This window comes from Cyprinus carpio, chromosome B3 (assembly GCF_018340385.1).
Source record: "Cyprinus carpio isolate SPL01 chromosome B3, ASM1834038v1, whole genome shotgun sequence".
NCBI classification, from domain to species: Eukaryota; Metazoa; Chordata; class Actinopteri; order Cypriniformes; family Cyprinidae; genus Cyprinus; species Cyprinus carpio.
In genome coordinates this window covers 18,858,909-18,871,059 of record NC_056599.1, presented here as the reverse complement: position 1 = coordinate 18,871,059, position 12,151 = coordinate 18,858,909, and the positions used below count along the sequence as shown (strand labels likewise).

General features: G+C 38.8%; 1 protein-coding gene across 2 annotated transcripts; it reads right to left on the bottom strand.

Annotated features, from left to right (window-relative positions):
* Positions 1-381: 381 nt before the first annotated feature.
* Positions 382-11,436, bottom strand: mafk (v-maf avian musculoaponeurotic fibrosarcoma oncogene homolog K). Of its 2 annotated transcripts, none has more exons than XM_019098969.2 (3): positions 11,262-11,436; positions 2,093-2,167; positions 382-1,307 (listed from the first exon to the last, which is right to left on the bottom strand). In XM_019098969.2, exons 2-3 carry the CDS (start codon positions 2,135-2,137, stop codon positions 879-881), a joined length of 474 nt encoding a protein of 157 aa, XP_018954514.1. In that variant the 5' UTR covers positions 2,138-2,167; positions 11,262-11,436; the 3' UTR covers positions 382-878. The 2 variants fall into 2 exon arrangements, with proteins under 2 accessions (XP_018954514.1, XP_018954513.1); XM_019098968.2 differs by having other exon boundaries at positions 2,093-2,171; positions 11,262-11,435.
* Between the last annotated feature and the right edge of the window lie 715 nt (positions 11,437-12,151).

Below are 12,151 nucleotides of genomic sequence, written 5' to 3'. Positions count from 1 at the left end.
GATATTAAGTAAAGATCATGTTCCATTAAGATATTTTGTAAAGTTCCTACCATAAATATATCAAAACTTATTTTTTTAATTAGTAATATGCATTGCCAAGAACTTCATTTAGACAACTTTAAAGGTGATTTTCTCAATATTTTGATTTTTTGCACCCTCAGATTTTCAAATAGTTGTATCTCAGACAAATATTGTCCTAAACAAACCATACACCAATGGAAAGCTTATCTATTCAACTTTCAGATTATCTATAAATCTAAGTTTTTTTTTTTTGTTGTTGTTTTTTTTTAAATGGACCCTTATGACTGCTTTTGTGGTCCAGGGTCACAATTTAATTGTGTCCTTGATGAATAAAAGTATACATTTTTTTAAAGAAAAATGTACTGTCCCCAAACTTTTGAACAGTAGTGTATGTTTACAATATTAATATGAATAATAATTACGTCCTATAGTGATACATTATTCGTTTTCCTTTCTGGTGCATATGCAATAAGTCACGGGCATCCTAGCTGTCGAACCAGTGCTGCCATGGCAGGTTAAGTCAAGTACTATCTCACACTTTAACAAGTGCTCATCTCTGCTAAGTCTCAGTCTGTGGTGAAGCTGAAAGAGCGGTCGATGTGCCCTGCCGGTGCCGGAGGTTATAGCACAGTGCACAGACAATATAGATGTGTTTTTGTGAGTGTGTAAAAGAGAGAGAAGTGAAAAAAATAGATGCAGCCTGTTGTAGTCACGCAGATTAAGGCCCCCACCCTCCCCTCAGTCTGACCACTGAGCTTCCTTTCAGTGTGGGTCGAGCGGCGGCCCGCGGGCCAGTATAGGTTCAGAGCCGAATTGGACCAGAAGAGGCTGGGCAGGAGCTGGGCTGTCAATCAGCACTACGAGGGCGCCGAAAATGGGACGGAGCTGGCGCTGTGATTGGCAGACTTGACAATGGTGATGACGCTGGTGGTGGCCACCTTACCGGGAGGCCCGCGGGTGACAGTCCGGGCAAAGCACTGCAGGGCCTCGTACTTAGCACGAAGCGCGTCCAGCTCCAGCCGCATGCTGGCGTTTTCACGAGCCAGTTTGTCCACTTCTTGTTGCAGCTCTGTTTTTTGCCGTTCAAGCTCTTCTTTCTGCGTGACGCGCTTGATGCGGCAGCTGGCAGCGTAACCGCGGTTCTTTAGCGTGCGCCGCCGCTGCTTCAGCCGGACCACGTCTTCCTTTGTCAACCCGCGCAGGTGCTGGTTGAGCTCCCGCACCGACATGGCCACCAGCTCATCATCACTGAGCGCCGGGGCATTCTCACCCGCCTCCTTCTTGACCTGAACCACACAACACAGAGTTTAGGCAAATTACCATCATTTTTCACCTTGCAATTCAACAGAGAAACAAAAAGAAGGTTTTTAATTAGATAATAAAAATACTACAGTTCTATAATACTTATTAATATTCATGAAGGACGCATTAAATTCATCAAAAGTGACAGTAAAGGTCACTATAATGTTACAAAAGATTTCTATTTCAAAAATATTCTGTTCTTTCGAGCTTACTATTTAATCAAGGAATCCCTAAAAAAAAAAGTTAACACAACAATATTAAGGAGCACAACTGATTTTAACACTGGTAATAATAAAAAAAATGTTTCTCACGCAGCAAATCAGGACATTAGAATGATATCTGAAGGATCATGTGACACTGAAGACTGGAGTAGTAATGATGCTGAGAATTCAGCTTTGCGTCACCGGAATGAATTACGCTTTAAAACATATTACAATAGAAAACACTACAATACTGTTTTTACGGTATTTAAAATAAATAAATAAAAATCCATAAAATGGTGAGCATAAGAGACTTTTTCAGATACATTAAAAATCTTACAAACCCCAAACTTTTGAACAGTAGAACAGCATGATCATTTTCAAAATCTCCCACACAGTTACAATTAACAATATACACAGACAATTAAAAGTAAATAAATAAATATTATATATGTTAATTAAACAGACTACTCAAAAAATATGGAGATAATGAACATTCCAGATAATAATAGTTCAGATAATAGTTACTAATTATATCACATCTATGAATCACAGGGAAAAGTTCTTACCTTTAAAGCTTTGCCCGCTTTAAAATGAGTCGTCATGCCCTGCATACAAGCAGCTAGTCAGAACTCCTCAAAAATCTGTCTAAAGAAAATAAAAGAAAGGAATTAACATATATTATATAAATGTGTATAAAAGATCTTACTATTAAGGAACTTTTTTGTGGTTGCACGTGTCAGTCTCAGTCAGGTACACTGCATTAAAACTGCTGAGTTAAATGCAGTTACTTAGAACAACCAGCAGAGGACATTACGACTCTGCACAATATCTGCGAGACAAGGGTTACCCTGTTTACTTGCTGATCTCGCGTTCTCACGATGTAGCTCACTAGACCGTTACAAGAGTGCAATAATAGAAGCAGGTCAGCTCTCGGCATGAGGCTTTGTCTGATCTCTCTGCTTAGCCGTTCATGCAAGGCTATTTTGGCCACTGAGCTATTTTTAAAAAGGCCACTCTGTGAGTTCGGACTCACGGCCTCGAGACACCCGCCACCACTAGAAAGAAGAAGAAGAAAACCATGTCGGGAGCGTCAGAATGTGTAAACCCTGTTCAAGATAGACATGGAGACACGCTGCTAATGGGTGTGGGAGTGCATGCCACGTGACCAGAAAAAATGGTAAACAAGCTTCATTCATAAGCTCGCCACACAGGAGGACCACTCTCAGAACTACCAAAAACTCGAGGAGACCCTCTGAACGATGTAGGGAGTGAATAAACCAAAATAACATGTAGGGATGATATACATTGTACTAAAGTGTTAAGAAAGTGAATCCCTATAGGCATTGATATGCAAAACATTGTCTATCGACAGACAGACAGACAGACAGACAGACAGACAGATAGATAGACAGATAGATAGATAGATAGATAGATAGATAGATAGACAGATCGATCTCTGTTCAGTAAATGGAACATTCCAGGAGGCTGTCAGTCACATGAGAATAGTTCCTCTTATACAGTCACTGGTATATTTGTGCTTTTAGACAATGTACTTTATCAGGTTTAGAACTGTGGCTGGAAGACTGGATCCTGTTACACTAGGGTTTCCTGGCTCGTTTCATGTCCTTATTTAACTGTGCTTGTTATATTTAGCACAACATGCTGACACGAAACTCTAGTTGCCAGTGACACAATTTTGAGTGGAAATATTACAAAAAACTTATTAAAACTCATTGTGGAATCACTTCACTTTCACCTGCAACTATTTTGCAAGTATGATTATTCCTTTGGGCTATTACTCTTTTATTCCAGTATCAAACATAAATTCCATTCTGAACGCTTTTTTTTTATTTTTATTTTTTTGGAGCACAGAAAGCCCATGTTCCAGCTTCCGCAGTTTATTTCTCCGCTCCAGTCATCTGGCCTTCAACCCTCTGCATACCTCAACCATTTTAAGTGATTGCTTGGTTTGAATTCTTTAGTAATGGTTACATTAAGAATCTTTGACCAGTGAGCAGATTCACTGCCTTTGGCATGTTTGGTAAATTCTGAGTCATTCTTTTGATTCGGTCTTAGTAAACCACACCGGATGTGCATCAGTTGCTGGTTTAAATGTTTCAGTTATGACGGGACAAAAGAGTATAGATTGGGTATGAACTGAGCAGCTGAAACCAAATACCACCATGAAAGAAAGAAAAAATAACTTAAGGCTTGATTCGTACCATCTGGCCCTTGCTGTGAGGGCTACATTACGGGCCCCTCAACTCATTTGGCTACCATCAAACTGGCAACCAGAAAACTATGCAATATCGCTTTATATTTGAAAACTGAAAGCATAAGTGAAACCGCAATGGCACTCATTGAAATAATTAAATGAATCACAATTAATTGAATATCAAATCTGCACTGTGCCATGCATGTTCATCTAAAGCTGTGCAACAAACAACTTAAGTCAAGCGCTGACAAGAGGAGTTTTTCTAGACAGTTGGCTCAGCATGGCTGATTTTAAAACTGGCTGTGATGGGGAGACCCTGCCTTTCTTTCCAACTAGGACCATGGAATCACATTAAAAAAAAAATGCTTCCCTCTCCATTCATAGGGCCTCCAGGCTTTCAGGTCTTTCTCACACACACACACACACACACACTTCCTTGGAATTCCTTCAGCACATGGTCCCCTTTCCATTTGTGCTGAGAACTGGGGTGAACTGACAGGGGGCCCCTCTTTCCTGCTCAGCCCTCACAAAAAAAGGAAAAGCCCAAATGTCCCAAGGCCAGAGCCAGGGTTTCATAGTTTCCTGGACATAAATTATAGGACTGAACGCCGCCTTTGATGCTAAACATTTGATAGTCCACATGAACACTATTCTTCTTATCATGGATTCTAAGGCCAGGAAAAAAAAAAAGAAAAAAGAAAAGAATTCATGCTACAACACAAGGCCCTGTGAAGGAAACCACAAAGAGTGTGTAAAGTGAGGATAACAGAGACATTCCACACACACTCACATTGAGAAGGGGCCCCACTTTCATTCAGAGAACTGCATACTTAATACTATGCATAATCATTTTACTACATGACTGCAATCATCTAAATATATCTAGATGCACTCCATGTTATATTTAGTGTCACTTGTTGCAGTGTGCTAACAGCAACAACACTTAAATAATAAATGGAAATGGCATATAAATGCATGCGATTAGTTTACAGTCACTGAGTTGTGTACATTTTCCAAATCGCTAAAATTTAATATTGTTCATAACAAAATAATTTATGATTTCATTTAATAATGTACATAATATCATATTTAATGTGTAATGTACATTATAAATATTTTTACTTTAAATTAGTACCTAATGTGTACCCTTAACCACGAGCTTTAACAATATTAAATAGTGGTACTGTGCAACATACTATTAAAAATAAAATAAAATAAAATAAAACCAACAAACTTTAAATTAGTACACAAAACCTAAACCCAAAAAAAAAATCTTTACTTTAAATTAGTACCTAATGTGTACCCTTAAGCAATATTACTATGAATCTTTTAGGGGTAAATAATGCAGAAAGATCATTTTTTGTGGGTACGGACCCAACCGGAAGCCAAAATTTTTGCACGTGTGCACTAAAATTGTATAAAACAATAGTATAAAACAAGTCAATTTCACTACTTAATACTTACTAGATCAAGTTGCTGCAAGCACCGCATTTTGGTTGAGAAGACCATATTTTTAGAGTTGCTTGTTTATGCCTCACTGTGGTGACGTTACAATTACATCATCTGACGAACATAAGGGACAACAATAACAAAACTGCAGACCTCTCTGACAGAGACAGATTACTGTGGTAGGGTTGCCATATTATTTCACATCAACCATATACTGGTTTGTCCGATTAATGCAGCTGTGCTTACACAACAGCATGCCTTATTTGCATTGCTGTAATATGTGGGCACATGCAGAACTGAAAGTATTCAGTAATCACAAAGTGAAGCTGTTCAAACATGTCACTGGCATCACATGGATGTTGGTCATGGTATTAAGTCCAATCAACAACCTTCAAGGGTCAGTTATTATTGTACAATAGTTATTGTACTCATGATTTGGCAGTTGTAGGTTACAATGGAAATGACTGTCTGCATCAAGGTGCTCCGCCAAACATCGCAATCATTTTCCACGAACTACACACCATGATTTAAACTACTTTGGCGTCACATAACTTACGTTTCAAGTAATTACTTACATGAGATCTGATCCCAATAAACCCAACGAGGCGGATTATTACTGACTAAACCTCTGGCCCGCATGGATAACGTCTGCTAAAGTAGGCCTACTGCATGCTTTGGCTGATACAGGGATGACGTTCTTTCTAGGCTCCCTGAGCAATATGGCTGGGTAACTGCATATTTGGTTCTTGAGATTGTGAACTTTCTCAGAAACAGCCCTCAAAGGACCTCCCCTCTTATGGAATTTGACACCAGCGTTGCCATGTTAACACATGTGAGAATGTGAGATTCTCTTGTTTTGACCACTTATGAAAGGTAAAGAATTGAGACAAGGCCTAGGGCAAAGCCAAACACCACTTCAAAGCCATGTGTGCTTGTGTTCCCATGATAAATGGAGGCTTTGCTGGTCTTTGCTGTTTGTTTTTCCTCATTTGCTCCACTTGTTAAGCAGCGAACAGATAGGCCACTCCGCTTGGCGGCCGGCAGCAACGTTCCGGCGCGAGCGAGCTGCTCTCGGTTTTTCACAGGGAGGTGGAGAGCTCCGTCTCCTTTGGTCCTGGCCCACTCTTTTCCACAGCGACGCATTCACAGGGATATTATGTAAAGGAAATGGAGAGCATAGCAGAGCCTTTAGTCATGCTGTTTACTGGTAAGAGCGAGGACGATCGGCAGGGAATCACACCCTCCCGAACTGACGTTTCCTGGAAAATCCTGTTGTTTCACAGGGGTGAAAGGAAAAGTACGTGGAACCTTGGGAACGGTTGGCAGGGCCGCCGGAACTTTCTGCGGATTGGGAGGAGAGGTAGCAAGAGCAAAGCTCCTTTCCAACTGGGAATGCATGGATTCAAAGGAATGTTAAGTATGCGCTAACCAAAGACAAACCCGCCCAGTATGTACGACAGAGAAGCCAGTGCAACGTGGTTAATAAATGAAGAACAACAAGCACAGTTCTTCACTGGAAAATCATGACTTGACCAACTTGGTTTTAACCAACAACACTCACTCTTCTTAAATCGTATCTGACGTAACATCGGTTCTCCACCCTCATGCCATTAAACGTCTACACTTAACTAATGGTCTACAGCAAACAGGACAAGCTGGAGGATTGCGCAATGCGGCATCAACACATCATAGGCATATAAACATCCAGTTACTCAAGCTCTTGAGAAATAAGTACCAGACAGCTCTTCCACAGACCTGACCACAGTGTGGTGAAGTCAGTCCTGTCCGATCCAGAAACTGGAAAAGGGCAACAAGAAAAGGGCAGGGTGTTGCTTTGTGGTCTAGACACCCAATAGGCCACTAAAGTCTTACTGTAATACACGGATCAATAACGTGACCCTATTTTTTTCTTTTGTCTGGATCTGTTCATTTATTCAAAGATGCATTAAAAATGTTGTAGCCTTGTGGGCAGCCACTGTTTCCTGTTTCTCTTCTTACTGTCTTATGCATACAACTTTATAAAAACATTAAAAGGCAATTTATACATACCGTGACTTTATAATAATAATAACCTGTTCTATAGTAAACTTTTTTTTTTAATTTCTGGATTAAAATTCTATTAGATATTTTGGGTGGGAAAAGTAAAAAAAAAAAAAAATAAATCAGCATGACCTTATTAAATAGATTAAATAATTGAAAAGTAGTTTAGCATGATCTTTTATTATTATCTATTAGAAAATAAAATATAATGAAACATTTATATAAATGATAAATGAAATTATATAAAATATTTCAAATTGTTAGAATATTCCTAATTAAATTTCTGTTAAAACATACAAGAAAGAAAACAGGAAGTGATATCACAGAGAGGACCCCTCATGACTGTGTCACGAACTCAACAAGTCTCTTAAAATGTCAGATAATTTGACCTTTTTATGACATTTAAACACTAGTTTGTTAAAAAAAAAAAAAAAAAAAAAGTCATGGTACAAACACCCCCAAAACCTAATGATGTTTATGAATTAATTTTATGACTTTTAACATTTAAACATCTTTTTATACACACACATACCCACACACACACATATATACACACACACACACACATACATATATATATATATATATTATATAAATGATAAATATATATATATATATATATATATTTATATAAATGATAAAATCATTCAGTTTAAACGTTTGGTAAAAATAGTCTAAGAGCCAAACCCTATGAAACCAACATTTTTAAAAACTTGGCACACATCACATATTTCCCGATTCTGGCAATGGCCAGATCAGACACACTCTGGCTCATAATTTACCTGCAATATTTCAAGTGACCTTGCATTTCTCATAGAAACCCATTCAAATCAATAAGACTTTGATTCATGATGGTTGGTGATAATGTCGCAGACTAGGTCAAGACGTGGCGCTCAGAGAGAAAGCAATGGGTGTGCGCTCGACGTGAGAATTGGGTTTGGAGTTCCCCTGTGTTTCATTTTGAGTCATTAAGTCACCAGCTACCGCTGTCTCATTCACTTTCAAAACCCACGGTCCTAACCACAAAGAGTACTGTAAGAGTTCCTGTTCTCCAAATGCACCATCTAAACCACAGGATTTATTTCTCCAGTGATTCTAGACTCAGCTATCTTTAGAGGCGTGAGATACTCGATGCTACAACAATAATCGTAAACTAAAATTGACATCATGTGATTAACATAATACTGATGGTAAACTGTTTACTCATAGAGCATCGCTTAGTGACAAGACACAAGTGCCTGCCCCCTGCTAGTGGTCCCACGTGTGTGTCTCATGACAGTGCAGTGTGTGCAGTTCACTTCCCCTGGGTTTCTAAATGCAGCAAGTAGACAACATGCAAGTTGTGGGAGGCCACCACCACAGATACCTCAGCAACTCTGAGTCAGACTACCCCTCAGACGAGGTCACACAACCCCGCATACAGTATGAATAAGGAGACATGACAAGGTTGCCCTCCTCCATGATTTTCCATGGAGATCAAAAAGGGACAAAGGTCACGACAGAACCCAATATTTGCTCTATTCTCTGTGCCATCTTCCACAACACACTCTTAAACCAAATGTAATCTGACCCCAGCAACTGTTTGGGTGTAATGACAGGCACTCAATGCAGTTTCCACAGAACTCTTCCTGGGCAATGACTGGTGCTGATCTAGCAGCCTCAACAACTGATCTTCTGCTGACTCTGGAAAAACTAAGCCAAATGATCAGATTGGAACACAGCAGTCCCTCACAAGTGGATGGTGCCCTTTTTATATTCTCCAGGGTGTGAAATCAACACCCGTCACCAGCCAAATTCAGATCCTGTTTTACACAGTGGTGGATATTTTTGCTCATCTACCAGTCACTGGGGCGGAGGATGTCTAGAATGTCTCCAAATGCTGTTACATACAAAAAAGCGATGCACACATTCAATTTTATCTTGAGGAACAGATGAAAGACATGCTTTCAGTGTGCATGCCTGGTTTGCTGTCCGTCATGCATGCTGTGCGAGGGCTTTCCATGTACCACACACAAATTTCCATACCTTACACCTGAAAGATTTTGCCTTACATGTAAACACTGTAAATTAATAATCTTAAGATGTGCTTCAGGTACAATTCACTTTAAATATTTGGTGTGGTTGTTACACATTGAGAAAAAAAAAACTCACATATTCACATAATCCTTTCATAACAAATCATTAGCTTTATCTTACAACTACTATATCCAGTTTGATATGCACAGTACACTATCATGGCCACAATATATAAACTATATAACACATCTCAACTGCTTGATTGTTTATATCATCATCATCACATGTAAACTATACTGTCATCTAGCTCTAAACTCCTAAAAATGGACAATTAGGTATTAACATTATGAAACTCTGTAAAGCTGTTTTGAAACAATGTGCATTATTAAAAGCACTGTTAATAAGTTTACTGGACTTGATTCACTTCTATCAATGTACACTCAAAGCTCTCGAAATTGCCATGAAACATTTCGTAATTCCAAATATTTGTGGCTGTACAAAGTTCTACACAACATAACACCTTTTGGGGTTAAAGGTGAATTACAAAAAGTGGAATAACGTGACAAATGTACATTTTTGGTCCATTTAAAAGGTCCTTGGGTATTTGTTTAATATCAAATATATAGTTATTTTACTTATTCAATGATCCACTGTGAGTAATAGGCAAAAAGGGAATTTCACACCCTGAATGTCCTTAAATTGTCACATCAACATGTAGGCTACTCTGTTTGACCACAGGACATGCATTCTTCTAGTTACAACGAACGGACTTCACTTTGATGTGGTTTTATGACATTATAATTTGATTCAGAACTGCTATTTTATCATCCATTGTGGAAATGAATCACATTATCCAGTTATGACTCATTTTTCCTGTGAGGGCGTTGCTCTAATGTTAACCTGCCAGAATACAGTGGACACAATCATTCTCAAACAATATGTTCATAGATATTTCCAATCACCTACACATCACAAACTCCTATACATTCCATTCCATACGTGCCCTTCATACAAAATTGTGAGAATATTCAATCGCTAGCTTGTTATTAAGTCATATAAATTGTCCTAGGTTTTAGTAGACACGTTGAAGGTGACACATGCTCCTTTATTATGATAGTTTATATTTTAAAATATTACTTGTTTTTGAACTGCGCAACGAAAAATCGCCTGTAACAAAGACATAAGGGCAAGTAAGCCTTTTATAGAAGATAATTACAGTGCATTCTTTAAGTGATAGGCTATTCATCACGCGGTGCGCGTGCACTGAGAATCTGACATAACGTCACCCTATTCTTGAACCCTCGTGTTTGATTAAAGAGCGCGAGAAAACCATACAGTCTATGGAGAAAACCGAATCTTTCCGCGCGGCTCGGATGACTCGGGATCGTTGTTACAAACGTTCCATCGCTTTAAAACTTCCAATAGTGCTCCAGCCACAAATATGCCCTTTGTCCCAGAATTCCTAGATGCCCACCACGTGTTATCTCCTTGTGTCGTAATATTAATTCTTTTGAAACATATGTAAAGCGACAAAAGTTGGGATCGTATCGCCAAGTTGCTTCAAAAGTTACAAGACGCAGTTGTTTACTTGGTTAAAGATGCGATACACTTACGTATTCCGTTTAAAACGTAGCCAACTTCCAATTTACGCAACATTAAAGAGTGTCAGTGAGAGTAGTATTTTTATAAAAGTGATCGTTTATATTTGTATTTGTAGTATTTGTAGGCTGAATTCCGAGTTGCAACCTTTAACACGTGTCCAGACCAGACCGATACATTTTTGTTTTTATAATCAAATATTCCCACTATTACATAACTACATATGTTTCATCTTTAAAATGAATGTGATTCCTTATTGAACTTTATCATTTTAGAGAGGAATATTTTAAGCTACGCATCGATCGACTACTACACAGATATTACGGACAGGCTGAATTCGTATCCGTCATCGCGAGAACACCAGCAATTTCGAGAGGAATTTCAAAACATCTCCCAGAAAAGCTCGCGCACTGTACCTTGTGAACGGGGACTCTGTGTCTGGGATGCGCAGAGTGTCTGAGAAGTGTCCTGGAATCAACAGGTCGAGCCTTGCCTCGCGTCCTGCAACCGAAGCGAAACGTTTCCCTGTGAACTAAATTAACTACAAAACAACAACAATGTATCAACATTCCACTCTGTGCTTCCGCAAGCACTGACGTCACCGCCCCCTCCATTCATGAAAATAACTTTATGCTGACGTCAGTCAGGCGGGAAACCAGGGGAGGCCAGAAATAGAAGCAACTGAATACTTTGGGAAGGTTTGTTGTATGTATCGCTAAAATTGAGCATTTGTGGGTCAAATTATGTGTACAAGGAACGAAAAGTTATTTTAGCACTTGGTGGAATGATCTCGACCTAGACACTGAAAAAGGCAAAAGGTCACATTATTGCGGGTCAGTGCCCTAAAATATAGCTGTGGTATGACATGACTGCTATGAGAACTCGTACACCCATTTATATCTTTTTCTGGTCTTTCTGTAACGTCAAGCATATCAAAACATTCTGTAAAATGCACGTCAGTGAAGGAATCCAAAGCGCCCTCTGTCTGTCATAAAAGACTCTGCTTTACAGCTGCTGAAAATAAGCATTATACAAAACACCTTCTGTCACTGCGCTCTTGCTTCCACATGGAAGGGAACCGCTGGGTTAACGTTACAGTGAGATTCTAGATGATTTGAATAATTTTATGCATATATCTACATAGCCAATGGTTTTTGAAGAAAATAACAATGTAGATCCTATATGCACAACATTATGTTTTCTGTGGGGCAGTTTTAGCATCATTGATTTTTATTTTTTAATTAGTTTTTATTTAATTTTGTTCATTGTAATGTTAAAGTTTAAGTATTTTTTGTGTGTGTTTGTT

What these genes read in the sequence shown, in the direction of transcription:
- mafk (XM_019098969.2), bottom strand. Translation starts at nt 2,137, where the DNA reads ATGCAGGGCATGACGACTCATTTTAAAGCGGGCAAAGCTTTAAAG. An exon ending in AAGCGGGCAAAGCTTTAAAG is followed by an intron (nt 1,308 to 2,092) that starts GTAAGAACTTTT and finishes TGTGTGGTTCAG; the next exon opens with GTCAAGAAGGAGGCGGGTGA.